Raw genomic sequence first — 20,587 nt, forward strand, 5'->3', positions numbered from 1 at the left:
GGATCCTGAGTAACTCTCTGACCTGACTGGAAGTTCGGCTCACCTGGGTACTCTCTTCCTGGTCATGAAAGAGCACAGGAAGGAGACCATACCTCTGATCTATTGAACAAGAGAGATGTTCAATCGCCAGACTTCTGGGCATTTCGAATTAAAGGAATGTAATATCCTTGATTCAAAAAGGTTTGGTGGGTGAACCCACAGTGTTGCAGACTATAAAGCTAAGAATAGCCAATTGGTTCGCTCATAGTCAGTCTCTCTTTCTCCTTGCTAGAGAGAAGGAAGATTTGCATCAACTAATCCAAATAGAGCTAGATTATAGACAAGATACTCAGCCATCTAGATCACCTGCATGCACGCCAGTCCAGCACATGATGGCTCGTTCACTGTTCCTCTGCCCACTGGAAGAGGAAGGAAGACACGAGAAAGGGAGGAGGCCAGTCCCACACACACCTTCTCCTAGCAGCCGCACACCTTAGGCAAGATGCAACCTGTCCCTCACAAGAGCTGGGTGAACTGCATGAGTTGTTAAGCATCCACTATAGAATCCAAAGAAAAGGAGTCCAAGGACCTATGGGCAATGTTCCAAGGTAAAAGGAGATGAATGTGATCTGCATCATTACATTCCATCCTGGTACTCAATTGACAGGTTCTTCCTGAATGTGATGGACAGACCAATGCCCCTGGCCTTGAAAGATCTGGTCCCAAACGTACTGATGTCCACCAAGAAGTTTCAGGGTACACTCATTTGATCATCTCACTAGTCAGAGAAATGGCATTTTTATATTAAAATAAAATTTTATATATACTTACCCAGTAATTACTTAACTAAGAGTTTCTTCGGAGTAAGAGAGGAACAACTCAGCCAAGAGTTTCTGAATGTTTATGCTTAAATGTCCATGCGAGGGGAGGAGGGCAGACTCCGTCCGTAATTACTTGGTAAGTATATATAAAACTTAATTTTATTATACAAAATGTCATTTTTATATAAGTAACTTACCCAGTAATTACTTAGCTGAATCCACATTGACAGGTGGAGGGAATTCATGGACATCTTGTACAGCAAAACATTAAAACGGTTAATGAATCTGAGGACAGAAATTAGGCTAGCATTGATACAATGCTTGTTGTTTCTTTACCTGGTGAGAGAGCTGCTGCAGGTGGATACTGCCTCTGGTTGGCGCCTATCTCAACCTTCTAACGGCATGGCAGTATAGCCAGGAGCACCTCTACTCAAGTGGGGACCTCGCAGCGACGGATTACTCCAAAAGCTGACGAAGTATTAGTGGTAGTATGCGACGAAGGACTCTTCCGAAGGCCAATAAAGCAACAATATTTGCCCCTGTCCAGGGTGTCCAGGGTGCAGTACCAAAACAAGAATAACCAGACAACATTGTCACCTACACCACATAAAAAACAATATAACCACCATCTAATGCTAAAAACTGGTGGGCACTCCAGGTACAGTACATAGCACCCCCCAGGCTCCCCTAGGACTTGACATCCTATTTCAAAGCAAAGAGACAGAAGGATGAAAAGGATGCTTCCTAAGCTTCCTCACCCAACACTACGCCAGCCATGGACAAAGGTCCTAAGGTACTGCAGTTCTACATCTCGAAAATAATGCATAGCGAACACTGACTTGCATTTCCAGTAAGTTACTTGTAGAATAGAAGCGAGAGATATATTATGTTTAAAGACTACTGAGGTAGCAACAGCCCTAACAACGTGAGCTCTAACCTTCAAGACAGGTAAAACGTTCTCTCCAATCTGAAAGTGTGCCTCCAAAATGAGATCCCTTGAAAAGAAAATCTTGATGGTAGAAGAACAAGGCCAGGATTGTAACGGATTCTCGTTCTTCGCTAGAAAACCCAAAGTGAGGGACAAACTATGTCCCCTTGAGAGAATACAATTCTTTTATCAATCGCGCGGAGCTCACTAACTTTAGCCGTAGCAAGAGCCACAAGAAAAATTGTTTTTCTGCTCAGGTCTTGATTGCAACCTCTGTCTGCTGCCTCCAAAGGGCTATGGCTGCAGAGGTGAGCTTGACTTGGTGCTGGAGGTGGCCCACTCCCTGGGGCATCTCGTAGACTGAGTAAGAAGGTCTTAGGCCAATTTCTTGTGCAGGCAAGATGCAATCTTGTTGACGGTCGCCTGCAGAAACAGGTGGTGTTAGTCGAGAGGAGAAAAGAGGAGAGCTGACTTCTGCAACATGGTCACGCCCTTGGAGGTAACGGAAACCCAGAGCTCCTTCTTTTTAAGAATACCCATGGCACAGCGTGAGGCCAACTCCTGTGAGCTATCCCTAACAGCCATATCAGCACAGGAGAGTACGCTGATCCAGTCCGCAGCACAGTCTTCTGGCAATGAGGACAAATCTTGGATCTTCCTTGCTGATGCTCCCCTACAAACCAATCTAGGAAGCTCAGAACCTCAAAAATTTTAAAAAGATTCTTGAGTAAATGGTCCATCTCCAAGGAAGAAAACATCACTTTAGCAGAGGAGAAGGCAGACCTATGTGCTAAGTCGATGAGCCTGAAGTTCCCTTGGGAGGAGGCAGCCACTCCCGAGGAAGGAGCTTCTCCCATAGAGTATGACAGATACCTTCTGCTTGAAAGACGAGAAGATGGAATACTAAAGGAGGCCTAGCCCTGCTGTCTTTCATCAGAAAGACAACCTTCCACTTCACGCAAAGCCTTCTTCGAGGAGGATGAGAGAACCATTTTTGGGAGTCTGGCTGAATCAGCTGACTGGTTGGACATCATGAAGGATGAAGCCAGAGAAGCAGGAGCCACTGGAGTGAAGAAATCGGAAAAGTTCAGCAACAAATACCTAAGCAAGGATGCATAGGCTAAAGGGGCAGAGTCTTGGCCTATATTTTCCTCGTCCGAAGAGATTGGGGGCTTTCACTGACGACGAAGACTTCTGAAGAAGTCCCAAAATGCTGTCCAACTGATGCTGGATAGGAGCTAATGAAGGGTCCAGCTCTGTAGAAGTTGGAAGATCCATACCAGGAGACAGACTAGGAGGAGCCAAGCCAGCTGGAGCTGGCGTCGGGCACGTGGAAAAAGAAGTCAGACTAACAGGAACTGGCACTAGGCAGTCAGCTGATACTGGGCACTCAACTGAAGATGGGCACCTGGGTGCCAGAGGGTGCCCTGAGACTTCACAGCGTTCAGGCGCTAATAGGCGCTCAGGCACTACTGGGTGCTCAGGAACTACTGGGCACTTGGGCAATACTGGGTGCTCGGCCGCTGCTGGGTGCTCGGATGAAGCCTGTGGGCACTCGCAAGAGGAAGGGCACTTGGAAGACAAAACAGAGCACTTTACAGAAAAGGATGATGTCCAGGGAGCCAAATACTAGCACTCAGACGGAGAAAAACATTTGGGGCTGTCCAAAGTTGCAAGAAGGTCAAAGGCTACGGGAAAGTTCTCTAAACTTTTCGCTGGGTAGCGGGGGAGACTGGTCCCTGTGCACCGAATGCCTCTTCAGGGGGTGGGACTCATCTGAGAAGCGCCACTGGCACCCTTACTAGGACTGGCATCTCCAGAACTCGATGAGAGATGATGCACATACGAGACGCCTTTCTGATGGCTGTCTTTTATCACAACCTGGGACACAACAGGTGCAACTGAGGGGGCGACTACCAGTGGGCAGACTCCAAAAACCTCCCTTGGGCTTCTGGTATGTCTCCTCCCAGGTTTAGGGGAGCATGGCAGTGACCTATATCTAGAAGAGTCAGTGAGACAGGCAGCCACCTCCTCCACTGTCACTTCACTAACACTTTTTTTCACTCGTTTTGGCCATAAGGGCACGCACTGATGTCCCTAATTGGACCACTGTATTCACAATAAGCTCAAACTTGGTCTCGAGGCTGGTGAAGCAATCAGGTTTGGGAGCACGGAGGCCAGGAGAAGTAGGTGGTATTGGAGGAGGGCTGGACATGGGAGAGACAAGGTGACCAGGAGAAGAGACAACAGGTACATCCACACGATTCATACCCTGACTAGCTAATGATTTAACATCGGCTCTAGAAGCCACTTTTCTTTTACGGTCTCTCTCTAACATAGTCAAGTGAGAAGTTAGAGTCTCTCACGTCTTCTTGTCCCAATCCCTACACTCCTCACAAGTCAGGTCGATAGAACACACTTGTTCTCTACAGGTAGTGCAAACGGTGTGAGAATCATAGCATGCTTTCGTCAATCGAGCATTGCAGCCTTTGATGCAATACCGAATACTAGAAGTGCTAGGTCAGACATTAGTCAGTTAGCAGCCAAAAAGTCAAAGTTGGTAAATCTCACTAAGAGAATAAATGTCCAATTAAAGGTTTTACTGAAAAGCCTAACTAAATACATATGCCGAAGGCTACCATAGACAAAATACTTCACCACAAGGGAAGATATCAACCTCTTAGAACAGTGTGTGTTCTTAAGCTGGCAGAAACAAATTGAAGCTCTTGGCTGAGTTGTTCCTCTCTTACCCCAAAAGTGGGCGGGGTTAGTTACCTAAATAAAAAAAGAATCACTACTGCGAATTTCAAAATTTAAGCTATCGTGTGAGTAGAACTCTTAGCTAAGTAATTACTGGGTAAGTTACTTATATAAAAATGACAATTTGGACTTTCTCGGTCAACTCGAAGATAACAAATGAGTCGTTAGCATTGGGTTGAAAGTCTAGTCTTACATAAACATCATACTGTCACTGGCACCATAGGACCATAGAAGTGGGATGATCTATCTCACTGATAGCTTTCAAAACAGAATGGCGAAAGGTGTAAGCTTCCGGAAGTAAATGGATACCAAAGATGTCTTACTTTATTCAAAGGTGTGAGGAGACAGAACAGAACAGTGCCAACTTCAATAAGTCGAGAAAGAAGGATTATGATCAAAGGTTGAACGAATCTGGACGTCAAGGTGTCAAGATCAACTGTCCTTATCTCCTGACTTCAATGAATAAATGTTGTAATTACATCCCTCTTGCTTGGGATGTCTGGTTGGCCACTGCACTGAATGTTCTTTGTCTGCTCGTATACTTGCATTGCAACAGAGGAGATGAAAGGACACTTGTTGACCATGGCACTACCGTGGTGTCATTGCTATCACACCGAGGAGTGTCTATCTTGGATCTTGAGACTTGAAAGTCTACAAAGAACTGTGCTTAAGTTCCAAGAAAGGAAGTGTAGGAGACTGCCGCCCTGGTCAATGTTTCGAACAATGACAAGTCTCTGGAGGAGGATAGTATAACCATGGCACTAATTGGTCGTTGCTATAAAAGAAGTGCCTATTTGGACACAGACTCCTGTTGTGGATCAACTGGTAATTACAGCAGCAGCAGCTACTACTTCTCACAGGAGGAGTGTAACTACACCAAGTCAAAAGAAATGGAGCTCCTAAACACCACTTCTTGACTGAGTAGGAACCAAACACGAGTTGTCAGAACTTAGTTTGGAGGTATTGTTGATCTCCCAACGAATCAGGCAAAAGGATGGGAAGTTGTAAGCACAAGACTTGAATCATGGATGCGAAATCAAACTTTCTGTCGTACATCCATCATCCTGGAGTGTGTCTGGTTGACTGCTGTGCTGAGTGTGCTACTGCAAACCTATGCACCTGCACTGCCAATGGAATGTGTCTGGTTAACCACTGTGCTGAGTGTGTTACTGCAAACCCATGCACCCGCACTGTCAATTGAGAAGATGATAGGACACGTAGTTATTTTCTTAAATGACTTTTTCCAAAATAAAGTTTACTTAATTTACATTTAGTTTGCATCTCAACATTTATTTCAGGTACAGAGAGTGCATTCATATTAGGCAATTCAAAAATAAACTGGAAAAGTATTAAAATCTGGTTAAATTGTATGTATTAGATATGTTAACATTTTAAGCTGTATGGTACAACAGCCATTAGGCTTGAGGTATCCATATTCTGACTTGAAGATGAAGTTCCTTATGATAGGTATAATGTACAAAACCTAAATCCATTAATATGTATAAAAACAAGCAACGTGATAACTAAAGATTGAACATTTCTAACACGAAGTACCCCATCCATCAAAACACTTCACACTTATAGGACATGGTTATCTTCTTTATCAGGGCCAACTAAATATAGCTACCAGATACAGGTTTTATCTCTACTGCATTAAGGGTTGTCAGTCTGTCAGTATCAGAACTAGCATAAAAGCAGTGGTTGACAGCAAACTTCCCTCTAGTTCAGAAATACTTAGATACTAAGTTTTACAAGTGGGGAGGCCTACTGTCCAATTCCACCATTCTACCTCTATATCAAAAAATATACCTGTTTATTTAAATTTATTCTCCAATCTACTTCATAAGAGTAACTAGAATGAAGTTTTAAGATACTGGATAGTCAGCTTGGAAAAAAAAAAAAAAAAAAAAAAAAAAAAAAAAAAAAAACTGGCAGCTGGTGGGATGCTGCAAAGAATCTTTATTTACCGGATGCTGTGCAAGATACATGATAGGCATTTCCTACAAGAGGATTTAGAGTAACAATCAAAATAGGAACTTCCTTCATCTGACTCTTCAAAACAATAACAGCAATGCTTTGCATTAAAATAAGTGTCTGCAAGCTTCAAGTTCATACCCCAGTTGTGCATGATAAATTTTACTGCAAACCTGCAACAGCTGGACAACCATGTGTAGCAATTCTATTTGTATAGAGTTATAAAACAATTTAAACTATTACCTCTCCTTCTTCTCTGACCATATTTGAGACATCAATTCTTGGCTCTTCACATCCATGACTACTCAACTGACGACGATGCTGAGTACTTTGGCTGTGAAGAGTATTTCCATGATCACCTTCTGTTCTTATTGGATGAGCCATGACTAGACCAGGAGTAGAAGCACTGCCATTTGTTGGGGTTACAGATGTACTGACTGTGTTTTTTAACTGCCACAATTTATCTTCAGTTTCTTCCAGCTTATTTGTTAGCTGCTCAATCTCTTGAACATGTGTCTGTTTCATGGTTTCCAGTTGCTTCTGCAAAAAAGTAATCAATAATAATTCTTTTCTCTTCATTATTAGTTTATGTACAAACATCATCACCGATTTACAAAAATCACTTCACAGGAATACCAATCAGAGCTGTGACATTTTCATAATTTTGCATTACCTACAGTTATCAATAAGATGGCAGTCAGGTATAATATCAAATGACTCAAAATACAGGCAGTCCCCGGATAACGGGGGGGGGGGGGGCTCGGTTAATGGTGATCCGGCTTTACGGAACTTGTCTAGCGACGAAAATCAGCAATTTTCAGCGCTGAAAATCGCCGATTCCCACTTATCAGTGCCAATAATTGGGTATTGGCACCGATACATACCTAACAGGTGCCGATAACCAAAAATTGGCGCTTTTTGGCTCCAATAAGCCCCGAAAATCGCTGAAAAAGCATTGGAAATCACCGATTTTCGGTTATCATCACACCCCCAGAACGGAACCCCTGCCGATAACTGAGGACTGCCTGTACCACAAAACTCAAACCCTACAAAACACACTGCAGAAGCCATGTATAAAATTCAGTCCTTTCTATTGTGTGGTTTAGGCACATTTCCAAATTACCATATTACAGCATCTACACAATATATTTCTTATTTAAGCACTCAACATTCAAGGACTTGGGATGGGAGTAGACATAATTGTAAAAAATAACTATTTTTATGAGAGAGAGAGAGAGAGAGAGAGAGAGAGAGAGAGAGAGAGAGAGAGAGAGAGAGAGAGAGAGAGAGAGAGAGAGAGAGAGAGAGAGCACTTATTTTTCGTTGGTAATGTTCCAAAAATGTATAATGATGACAAAATGAATAGGTTACAAAGTATTATACAGGCAGTTCCCGGTTTATGATGGGGGTTCCGTTCCTAAACCGCGTCATAGGCCGAAATTCGTCGTAAACCAAAAAATTGTTGAAAATCATCAAAAATCCTAAGAAAACCTTACTTTTAATGCTTTGAGTGTATTGAAAATGATGTAAACTCCATTTTTATTCAGTTTATCATAAAAAAACTCTGAATTTTTATTACTCTGCCATTTTGGAGCCATATTTCTTCCATCGGACCAGCGTCGTAACCCAGGAACATGCATCATAAACCGAGAAATAATTTCTGATGAATACATTTGAAAAGCGTCGTAACCTCGGAATGTCGTAAGCCAGACCCGTCGTAACTTGGGGACTGCAAATCTTTATCAACCAATTTTTAAAAATGTAGTTTGTATGAGATAGTTGCAGTTTACAAGGAGGGCTACATTGCGTTTCTGTCAGATGGTTCAGAACAATTTCCAATATTTTGGAAATCTCATGGGTAAGAATAGTCAGGTTTAACCTTGCTAGAGAAGCACTGGCTTATGTAGGCTGTACTGAAACAACCATGCTTCTACTCACCAACCTTGCTGATATTGTTAACAATTAACCAAAAATTTACTTTGTTCATAATAAATCTTTGGTTAAGGCTTTGTCTTTAGATAAGTTTCCTCATGACAGATACTTGAGAATTAGCATGGCTTTTATAAAACGAAAATTAAGATATCAATGTATGCTGGACTGAATCATGGAAACAAGCAGAAAATCAACTTGTCGATCAAGGGAACTTTTCTTAAAATAATTCAATTGTGGTAAAAAATAGCAAGAGAATATTTGTGCATGCTCTTTTATAACAGGATAGGGCCAGTGGTGTTGGCATGGTATGCTTCCTGATTCCAGTTAATAGATCAGGACCACTCAAAAATCTTGGTTAAAAGGAAAATATATACCTCCCGCAAAGCACAGAATACCCTTTACTTTCTTCAATAATGATAAAAATGGGTGCCCCAATCAATATGGGACCTTTTCTTGTGTCACAAACATAAAAAACAGTCAACAGCAGATCCTTTTCACTTTCAATGTTATAAAGAGGATATGGGAGTCAAAGGAGACTATCTGGAGGTAGAACCTATGTCATAAGAATGAGCTAAGTCTAAAATGAAAAGCAACAAAAGAAAAAAGCCAACTTAAAAGAGGGGAAAATAGTCCAGCACTGGCAAATTTAACACAAGCACTTCACATAAAACACAGTAAACCTAAATGTAACCTAGCCACCACATAGGGTTGAAAATGCAAGTGAACTGAACATTGAAATTTGCCTAAAAAGGCCATGCATGTCATACCCTAAAGAGAAGAATACTACTCTGTCAAAAAATAGACTAACTTCAAGTTAAGGGTAGTGAAACCAAACAATATGGTATGAAGGAAAAGTATGAGAAAACATAAAAATCCAACTAACAGTATCACTGCAGCCATACAAGAAGCAAATCGAACAAAAGACTATCAAAGAAGCTAAACGAGGCAAAATAAAAAGTGTGACAATCTAGCATACAAGGACTAATCAACAAAAGAATGAGACACTTCTTTGTCTTCCAACAGGCGATGGAAAAAGTATGAGTTAGACATTGAGTGCCTGGGATTAGTCTCTGGGAGGAGTCCTAGTGGACTAGTGATTGTCTTCTCTGAAATCATGATACATCATTTGTTATAACAAAACCTGTAACTCAATAGGGCCATTTTGTGTGACAAAAGGCACAGTTAATTAGTTTTGCAACAAACATTTATTTAAACTTAATTTTAAAAACTATATTTTGTCAGGTATTTTTGACCATCACAATTGTTTTGAGGTCCATGCACTTAACTTAGGCAACACTTTACTTTAAGTCAGATTAACAGTTACAACATTCAAATTATTTTAACAATCTAAAAATTAAGGAAATGGTGAAAGCTACAGTGTTAGCAAAAAATCTATAATGTCTTTGGTAACTGATTGGAGAGTGCATTTATGTTTTCAGCTTTTCAATTACAAAGATGTAATAATAAAGGTATGTTTCAAGAACACAAAGCTGTTTAGCCTAGGGGGATACATGTCAGGTAACCTATTTAGCATTCAGCAGTTAATGAAAGAATAATATCCATATTCAATGACATTTGCATCAGAGAAAACTGTCTTTAAACAAAATTACAACATATTTTCTCATAAAAAGACTGTAACGCACTGAATAACTTACTTTGAAACTGTTGCTCAAGGTTTCATTTTGTGAAGACATGTTAGAAACAATCAACTGATATTCAGCTACCTTTGCCTCTAGTTTACTTTCAACACTAGACAGCTTTTCACGATATAACGATTCTCTTTTGGCCAAATCTTCTGTAAGTGAGGAAACCTGTCGACTTATACCTTCTTTTTCAGACTGTAAGAAACTGTGTTCAGCCCGAAGTGCTGATAACTCAGACCTGTAATTTTTTCATGAGTTTTAAAATATTTCTTATTTTCATCTCTATTATACAATACTCTAAGTGTAGAAAAATCAGATTATCAATTTCTAAATCCTATACACCTCATAAACTTCACACTTGTCATTACCAAATAACAGCATAAACAACAGATTTTATAATTACTGGTATCAGCTGTTTTACAGAACATACTGTGAAGCAGAAGCTAAAACACAGGTGAACTTCAAGAAAAAATTGCTTACATACTTCACTACACATTACAGTCCAGGTACTGTATAAATTTCTTCACGTGTAAGTGATAATTCTGAAATACTTAACATAATTTAAACTTACTGTAGCTGTTGTATTCTCAACTGTGCAGCCTCATAATTTTCTTGGAGTTGGGCTTTTTCTCCCTTAAGTTCATTTACATCTACTTCTGGGGCTCGAGCCTTTTGTCGTAAAACACTTGTTGCACGCACTTTATAACCTGCACAATTTAAGAATAAGTTACTTGATAATTGATGATATATAATTATAATACAAAATTTATAATATATAATTCATAGTATTTAATATATATATAATTTATAATATAATTTATAAATTATATAATTTTCTCTGCATGAAATGCTAAAATTGTATATCAAAGCATATACAATATTAACTGTAATAACTGTCCAAGTGGCTGATCAATAGGTCATGGTAATTTGCATATTAACCTACAACAGAACTATAGCTTCTAAGATATTTATCTATGTATCTTAGATCATATCTGTAAAGTCTGAAGGGGAAAATAACTGTATAACAATAGTTTGTATGCAACTGAAGTACTGAGATTTTCAGACAATCTAAATGTACTCAACATATTATCAAAACGGCACATAAGAATATGAACTAGTTAACCCTTAAACGCCTATTGGACGTATTACACGCACGACTAAAATTGTTGTTGCGGTGCCGAGAAACGTTACTGCACGCCGACTACAAAAAAATTTCAACCTTCGTCAACTTTGACTAGACCGAAATGGTCAAAAAACGCAATTGTAAGCTAAAAACTCTTACATTCTAGTAATATTCAATCATGTACCTTCATTTTGCAACAAATTGGAAGTCTCTAGCACAATATTTCGATTTATGGTGAATTTTGAAAAACTTTTTCTTACGCATCGGGCGGTAACTCAGCCAAAATACCCATAAATTCTTTCATTTTGTCGTAATTTTTGCACTGCTCTATATTAGCCGTTGCATAAAAGTTTTATATATGAAAATGTGCAATTTCATGTACAATACAGCAAAATACAACTCATGGTTGTAGCTTTTATCAGTTTGGAAATATTTTCATATAAATCACTTATAACTGCCAAAATTTCAACCTTCTTCGTCAACTTTTGACTCGACCAAATGGTAAAACGCAATTTTAAGCTAAAACTCTTACATTCTAGTAATATTCTATCATTTACCTTCATTTTGCAACAATTGGAAGTCTCTAGCACAATATTTCGATTTATGGTGAATTTCTGAAAAAAAGCTTTTCCTTCGTCCGCCCAGAAATTTTTTCATCACGTTATTAAGTAATGTTTGCACTGTTTTATATTAGATTTACATAAGAGTTTTATATATGGAAATGTGCGCCATTTCATGTAGAATACAAAACAGAAAATAACTCATGGTTGTAGCTTTTATCAGTTTTGAAATATTTTTCATATAAATCGCGATAACTGCCAAAATTCAACTTCATGTCGCTTTAACTTTCGACCAAATGGTCAAAAACGCAATTATAAGCTAAACTCTTACATTCTAGTAATATTCAATCATGTACCTTCATTTTGCAACAAACTGGAAGTCTCTAGCACAATATTTCGATTTATGGTGAATTTCTGAAAAAATTTTTTCCTTACGCTCCTCTAGAACAGCGAAACTAGGCAGCCCGAACATCTCAGAAATTCTTTCAGATGTTGTCGTAGTTTTGCATAGTAGTTTACATTAGTTGTTACATAAACATACATGAAAATGTGCAATTTCATGTAGAATACAACAGAAAATAATTCATGGTTGTGCTTTTATCACTTTTGAAATATTTTCACATAAATCGCGATAACTGCCAAAAATTTCAACCTTAGTCAATCCTTAACTCTAATCAAATGGTCAAAAACGCAATTGTAGCAAAACTCTTACATTCTAGTAATATTCAATCATTTGAAATTCATTTTGCAAAAATTGGAATCTCTAGCACAATATTTCGATTTATGGTGAATTTTAAAAACATTTTCCTTATGTCTGACTGGTAACTACGGCCGAAGATCTCAAATTCTTTCGCCTTTTATCGTATTTGCACCGCTATTTATATTAGTTGTTACATAAAGTTTATATATGAAAAATGCGCAATTTCATGTATAATACAACAAAATAACTCATGGTTATAGCTTTTTTATCAGTTTTGAAATATTTCCATATAAATCACTTATAAATAGAAAAAATTAGACTTTCGTCAACTTAACTTTCGACCCGGGGAAATGGTGAAAACTACAATGTAAGCTAAAACACACAGTCTAGTAATATTCAATCAATTAGCTTCATTTTTCAACAAACGAAGTCTCTGTGCACAATATTTCGATTTATGGTGAATTTTTGAAAAAACATTTTTTTATCCGCAGCGTTCACTAATTCATGCATCATTTTACATAATATTTTCTCTGTGTTGCTTGATCGTTTTTAAAATTTGTTATTTACCAAAATCATCGCAATTTAGTGTACAATACAACGAAAAAAATAACTCATTAGCTAACCGTTTGTTATTAGCGCGATTTGTATACAATTATATACAGGGTTTTTTTGCTGTCATATATTCAATATTTATATATGATAATGATATTTTTTTATTTCTGATGGCTGCATACTAAACTTCAGGCAATGACAAAAAAATGAGCCAAAAATGAACTCTTAATCTTAAAAACTAAGTTGCTGTGATTTTTTAAAAAAACTTTTTTTCCGTCACTAACTCACCGAACGCCTTCGCATACGGGAGACGTTTTTGTAAATAGGGCTTTGGCGTTAAAGGGTTAATATACTGTACTGAACATGCTACTAGAAGGCCCTTGCAAATAGCGTGAGCTTACTGAACTCTTTCAAGCCACAGTCAATTTTTCAGCTTCTTTACACCACATCTCTCAGCAACTTCCTAATTTATAATATGATCTCTGAAAGGCTTTTCAGCCACAAAGTAAAATGAATGCATCTAACTGCTACTGGACACAAAATGGCTAAAAAATTATATTTTCATAATAAAATTAAGTTTCATATATACTTACCAGGTAATTACATAGCTATAGTTTCAACTTCTGTGGCAGTTTAAATTTAAAAAATCGCGGTAGCACTTCAATAATTTAGTGTAGGCAACAAGCCCCATCTACTAATGGGAGTACTGGAAACTAATTAGTAGAAAACCCTCATTTTGTTTATGCCCTTATGTCCAAGAGAGGGGAGGAGGGTGGGCTCCGCTTCTGTAATTACTTGGTAAGTATATATGAAACTTAATTTTATTATGAAAATATCATTTTCACACAAGTAACTTACCAAGTAATTACACAGCTGAATCCCACACTGAATGGGGGGTGGGATACATGGACATATTCTACTGGAAAACATTAAGGCGTGGTAATGATTTTGAAATAGTGAAACTGCTGGCATTGAAACAATGCTTGTCATTTCCTTACATGGTAAGAGAGCTACTGCAAGTGAATAATGCCTCTGGTTGGTGCTCATTTTAACATGTAGTGGCGTGGCGGTAAAGCCATGGGATGTCTCTACATAACTGGGAGCTTTGCAGCGAAGGATAGGACCGATGGCTAGCAAAGCATCTATAAGTGCCCTTGCCCTGGGCTCAGTACCAATATAAAAAACAACCAGACAACACTTTCACCTCCACTGAAAACACCACAACCCATCCACTGAGACTGGTGGATACTCCAGGTGCATTGTACCCCATGGCTCCCAAAAATTCGACACCCTTCTTCAAGGCAGAGAGACAGTAGGAGAAAAAGAGATTCCTATTCTTCCTCCCCCAATACCATGCTAGCCACTGAAAATGGCCCCAAGGTACGGCAATTTTCAAACACTTTTCAACTTCTTTCACATAGTGAGACATGAAGATCTGTTCGCACTTCCAGTAGGCCGACTGCAGAATGGAAGTGAGGGACATATGTGCCTGAAAGCTAATAAGGTAGCGACTGTCCTGACATCATGAGCTTTCACTATAAAAGTAGGCAAAATGTCCTCCTGAATCTGAGAGTGCACCTCAGAAATTACGTCTTTGACAAAGATGGACAATGCGTTGTTACTCAGAGGGCACGCCAAGTTCTTGACACACCACCAGAGGTTACTGGATGGTACTTTGATCTCAGTCCTGCTCAGGTAATAACTTAAAACCCTAGCAGGACAAAGAACTCTCTCTTCTTCTTCAGAGCCAAGGTATCCATTAAAGTCTTAATGGAGGAAAAACGGGGCCAGAGCTTGGAAGTATCCTCGTTCTAGGATAAAAAGTAGCAAACTGCGTCTCCTTGTGAAGAAACCTACCCTTTATCAGTGGTGTGGAACTCACTAATATGTTAACAGTAGCCAAAGCCACGAGGAAGAGAGTCTTCCGAGTAAGGTTCCTCCAAGAAGAGGAACTAAGGGGTTCAAAAGAGGGACCTGTCAGCCACTTCAACACTATGTCCAGGTTCCATGAGACCGGATCTTCCCTTCTTGCTTAGATGTATCAAAGGACTTGACAAGGTCGTTAAGATCTGGGATTGAAAGATTCAGGACCCGTGTTTAAATACTAAGCTAAACACAGCTCAACATCCCTTAATGGTGGAGGACAAGAGATTCCTAGATCTCCTCAGATAAAGAAGGAAATCTGCAATTTGGGTCACTGATGTCTCAGAAGAAGAGACATTGAGTCTGAGACACCAGCTACAGAAAAGCGGCCCTTAGCCTGGAAGATGTGTCTAGGAAATCAGCGGCTGCATCTTGCAACAGCCTCTGCAGTGCGTCCTGAAAACCCTTATGCTCTGACAAGCTTCTGGACAGTCTGAAGCATGTCAGGGCAAGATCAGACAACCCTTTGGTGTCTCTTAAAGTGAGGTTGTCTGAGCAGACACAGTTTTTGGGGAAGGAGTCTCGGAAAGTCCACCTATAACTGTAGCAGTTCCTGGAACCATTCTTTCATGGGCCAGAACAGGGCTATGAGAGTCATTATAACATTGCAATGAGGCCAAGACTTGTTCAGCACTTCCCTGACCATGCCGAAGGGTGGAAAAGTGTAGAGGTCCAAGTAGGACCAATCTTGCACAATGGCGTCTGTTGCCCATCCTAGGGGTTTGGGACAAAAATTATGAGGAAGCGGTGGATTCCCTTGAGGGCAGCAAACAGTTATAATGGGAATGACCTGCTTTCGACAGCTCAGTTCGTCTGCCAGAATATTTAGTTTGCCATGAATAAATCGAGTTACTGGACTCACTTGATTTGGATCTGTCCTGATAGAAAGGTCTCTAGCTGTCACATGGCGAGAGAGACCCAGTAGAGTGAGTGCACTTCTTCTGTATGTACAATCACTCAAAAAGGATTTTAGCAACTACTTCAAAACTTTTCGGACAACTTTTTAACTTATAATAGCGCGACATCTGGCGCTATTTGGCAACTCAGTTGTAAAGCGCAGAAACAACTGAACACTAGCTGTGGGTCCGAGAAATTACGCAGTTTCACTTAAACAGGGCTTTTCTGATACTGCTTACTGTTGTCATGTTTGCCAATTAAAGGATGTTACTATAATACTTCAGAGGTCATCGCTGCTCTTATGTTTTAATATTTTCATCTCCAACTGCCATCACTATCGTTGTTTATTATCTCCTTCATATGTGTGAACTTTTGTAGACATAGGCCACAACTGTTAGCAAGTTGAACTTTAGTCTTATTAACATCAACAAATACGACTTTTTGTAAAGATTTGTTTCACATTATTATTAATTAAATTTTTTGAATGACTAATCCTATGTATATTGTGAACTAGTTGAAACTAATATAAAATATACTGAACTACCAACAGATTTCACGTCTATTTTTGTATTACATAGAATATAATCGCACACATACATACATACATATATATATATATATATATATATATATATATATATATATATATATATATATATATATATATATATATATATATATATATATATATATATATATATAGAGTATATATATATATATATATATATATATATATATATATATATATATATATATATAACTATATATATATATATATAATGTAGTTATGTGTAATTTCTCATTTCTTTCATTGCTACTTAGGCCTATCATTTTGATGCCTCTTATGAAGTTAACTGAATATATAATGCCTATTTTTGTATTTCTTATTATCTAAGTTTCTAAAGAATTAAAATTGAAGAGGAAGTTCAACATTAATTTAGTTAATACTAAATGCCAGCAGTGAAGAAGACTACCATGCTCAACAGTGGAGATATGCTCCTCCTCATCGCAAAAAAATGACTGTTATAGAAATCAATGGCCACTGGATTATAATTATTATAACGCAAACCCTAGCCTCTATTCTTTGTGTTTAAGCTGATATGAAGTGTTTCTTGGCAGGAGTATGATGAAATAATATCTTGGTCTCTGCAGCCTCCTTCACGGATGGTTTGAGCAGCAACTTGAAGGGGAGCGTAATGTTCTCTCTTTATAGCAACATCGGGTTGTCAGGGGAGAATTAGGTGGAGCTCATAAATGATCATCCGATGATCTTTAACAGTGTGCAACAATAGTTTGTCCTCCAGTTTTTACAATGAATTTATCCATGTTTCTCGTTCTCTCTGTTGTTGTATCCTCTATACATGGTTGTTTTATTTACGCTTAAGCTGTTGAGCAATATTCATTTATAGAAACATTAGTCTTATGCAAGCTAATGATTGTGGTGTGACCCAGTCTGTTGCCCATCTTATCGGGTAAGTGAGACAGTTTAAACTTTTCCTGCCTGAATGTGGAGTCACACGACAACATACGACGTTATGGAGATTTTTTTTCTTTTGTTTTTGATAGCGATAATGGTTGAATTCTTTCTCTTTATTTATATATAATTTCATTGATGGTTATTCAATATTATTTTATTAGTCAATAAGCTTTTATCTGGATTCGAACCTAGTTTTCTTCTTTGACTCTTTTGCCCAATCATCTGAAGTGAAATTTTCAAAATGTTTCTGTCATTTTTCGTAATATGAATTTTTCACTCACCATTCTTTTTATATTGTTAACCGTGATTAATAACTAAAATCGAATAAGAAAATTCATTTCATTGTAAATATCAAAAGAACAAAATTACTGTTAGGTGAACGAAAACTTCTGGAACATGTTGCAAAACATTTTTGAGTGACTGTACATTAGGGCTGTGGTATTGGATGAATGGACTACCACAGTCTTGATGTGAACTAGGGTCAGTGAAGCCCTAAGCGAATGCTTTCAGCTCTCTGAAGTTGATGTGAAGGTTTTGTTCTTCCAGTGACCATGTCCCAGAAACTTCCTGATTACTCAAGAGGACTCCCCAACCTAGAACTGAGGAGTCTGAACAGAGGTCTAGGTCTAGGGTCTGAGAATCCCCAGTAGGCTCATCCTCTGATGGGCAGATCAAGATGAAAGGGCTAGAAACTTGTGGACCATCTGAAGGCAGCTGGCAATTCTCTTGGCAGACAGAAAACCCCAAAAAGTCTAAGAGTTGAGACTCATCTTCACACAGAGGAAATCTTGCGACAGGGCTAACTGGGACTTCTGAAGGTAGGTGATAATTCTCAGATCCTGAGAGAGATGTTCAAGTCTTTCATGCACTTTTCCCTCAAAGGGGATTGAAGAGCAAGTCATCCAGATATAGACTGACGTTTATGCCTATAAAAAGAAGTCACTGTTAGCAGAGCGAGGACCTGAGTGGACACTTGAGGGTAGAGACGCCAAAGCAAAGAGCCCAAAACTGGAAGATTTTAGCTGGCGCCGGGCGCTCCAAGAAGAGACAGGCATTTAGATGCTGATGTGAGGCACCTGAGACAGTGTCCTGGAAGACAAGCCTTAGATATTTCCTGTAGTCTGGATGGATGGGGAAGTGGAAGTATGTGTCTGCATATCCAAGGTTATCATCCAATCACCCTGGTGAATGGATGAAAGGAATGGCTGGGTCATCTCCATCTTGAACTTCGTCTTCCAAACAGAGAGATTGAGGGTGCTTATACTGAGGACTGGTTTCCAAACCCCAATGATCTGGGGACAACAAACCAAGGTAGTAAAAGTAGAAGCCCTCTGAGTTGATGTCCTTGACTTCTTCTATGACTCTCTTTTGAAGGAAAGAGGAGACCTCCTCCAAAAGGGACGAATGTTTTTCCTAGCCTCTTGAGTAGGCCATCAAAATGATGGGAGAAGGGACTAAAGGGAGGCTCTCCATGAACAGAATGGAGTAGTCCTCCTTCAGATCTTTGACAATCCACTGTTCTGTCCCTCTGATACTCCACTTCTCCCAAAACTCGAGAAGACTGGCTCCCAATTGTGTATGGAGGACTTCTTCCTCATTTCTTGGGCAAAGACTTGAGCTCCTCTTGATAGTTCTGGCCAAGAAGCAAGACACTGTAGCGGGTCCTAGACTGGACTTGGGCTTGGGCTTACTCCCATGAAAGTAGCTGGAGAGGAGAGACTGTCTTAGGAACAAAAGCGGACGAATCCTTGGGCGTTTGGAAGAATGCACCAGAAGTCGACTTCCACTGGAGGTCTGATTTCTGGGCCTGAGTGACTCCTTTAGTGGAAAGGGAACACCATAAATCTCTTTTCTTCCAAACCCCCAAAGAGAAAAGAGCAATAAGTTCAAAAGAGCTATCCCTGATGGTCTTGTCTGCACGAGAAAGGACTCCTAGCCAGTCCAAGGCAAAGTCTCCAACTAAATCACTGCCAGCTTTAATGTTCTCACCAATCAGTCCAAGAAACTGAAAGCTTCAAGCAACTCAAAGAGGTCAGGTTCTGCCGACGAAAAAACAAATTTCGCTGAAAAAAAAAAAAAAAATTTTCATTGACGAACAAACAATTTTCACCGACGAAAAAAACACAGTGTTGGGAAGAAGGAGCTTCGTTGGTGGCGTAGGAAAGTAAACTACGGATTAAGTGCAAGGGAGGAAAGACAAAGGGAGCCTTACCTTGCTCCCTCTTAGCAGAAAACCAAACTTCAATCACCTTGAGTGCCTTCCTAGAAGACTAGGAAAGCACCATTATGGGGAGCCTAGGTCTGTCATCTGGACGACTCCTCATCAGGAAGGTCGAGATAGGCGAGACTGGCACTCGGGAGCTGGCACCGGGTGCTCAGAAACTGGTGGCAGACGCTCAGGAGCTGGCATCAGGTGCTCATGAAGAGATGGGCACTTGAATGAAGACAAAGGGCACCTGACATAGATTGCTGGGCGCTGGGGAGCCAAATACTGGTGTCCAACAGAAGTAGGCTCAGGAGAGGAATACTCCAGACTGTCCCATGTGCTGCAGGGAGGTTGTGGACTGCACTCAGCTCCTTAAACTGCTGACTGGGAATCAGAGAAGAGCGGCCAGCATTGCCTGTATGCCTCTTCAGTGGGCAAGACGAATCTAGAAAGTGCTTGTAGCACTTCCAAGTCAAGGCTGGAGTCTTGAGAGTCAGACAACAACTGATGCATATCCACAGAGATGCCCTTCCAATGGCTGTCTGTCGAAGCCTGGGAGCGATCAACAGGCTCGGCTGAGGAAGTGACTACCTGTGGGCAAACCACACCGGCCTCCCTTGAACCTTCGATATGTTTTCTCCCAGGTTTAGGGGAGTATGACAGGGACCTTTGTCTAGGAGAACTGGCAGGACAAGTAGCCACCTCCTCCACTTGCATAACTCTTTCTCCTGTCAAGACGCCTTTCCAGTGGCTGTCTGCTGAAACCTGGGAACATGCAACAGGTTCGACTGAGGGGGCAACTACCTGTGGGTCAACCCCCTCAGCCTCCATTGGACTTTCGGTACGTCTTCTCACAGGTTTAGGGGAGTATGACAGTGATCTTGGTCTAGGAGAACCGACAGGACGAATAGCCACCTCCTCCGCTTCACTGTATACACTACTCAGTTAAATTCTTGTTAAACCTAGACTTGAGACTGGCAACTGCAAGGGTCGGAAGCAAGGGAGCCAGACACTGGAGTGGGTGGATTAAAAGTAGGAGAGCTAGTAGCAGGAGGAAAAGTGGGAAGGAGGGAAGAAGGAAGAGCAGGATTATCTTCTAACCTAGGCTGACC

The 20,587-nt window shown here is 39.9% G+C and overlaps 1 protein-coding gene across 10 annotated transcripts in view; it reads right to left on the reverse strand.

The window, feature by feature from the left end:
- LOC136844412 (GRIP and coiled-coil domain-containing protein 2-like) overlaps positions 1–20,587 on the reverse strand; it is a 415,740-nt gene that overhangs the window by 25,625 nt on the left and 369,528 nt on the right. For 9 of the 10 annotated variants that reach the window (XM_067113578.1, XM_067113581.1, XM_067113577.1 and 6 more), the window contains 3 exons: positions 10,609–10,744; positions 10,050–10,275; positions 6,706–7,002 (listed from right to left, as the gene is read on the reverse strand). In XM_067113578.1, the coding sequence (XP_066969679.1) occupies positions 6,706–7,002; positions 10,050–10,275; positions 10,609–10,744 (659 nt within the window). Of the gene's footprint in view, positions 1–6,705; positions 7,003–10,049; positions 10,276–10,608; positions 10,745–20,587 lie in introns of those variants that run through there. The other variant, XM_067113583.1, reaches the window with a different exon arrangement.

Source organism: Macrobrachium rosenbergii, chromosome 12 (genome assembly GCF_040412425.1).
Source record: "Macrobrachium rosenbergii isolate ZJJX-2024 chromosome 12, ASM4041242v1, whole genome shotgun sequence".
NCBI lineage: Eukaryota > Metazoa > Arthropoda > Malacostraca > Decapoda > Palaemonidae > Macrobrachium > Macrobrachium rosenbergii.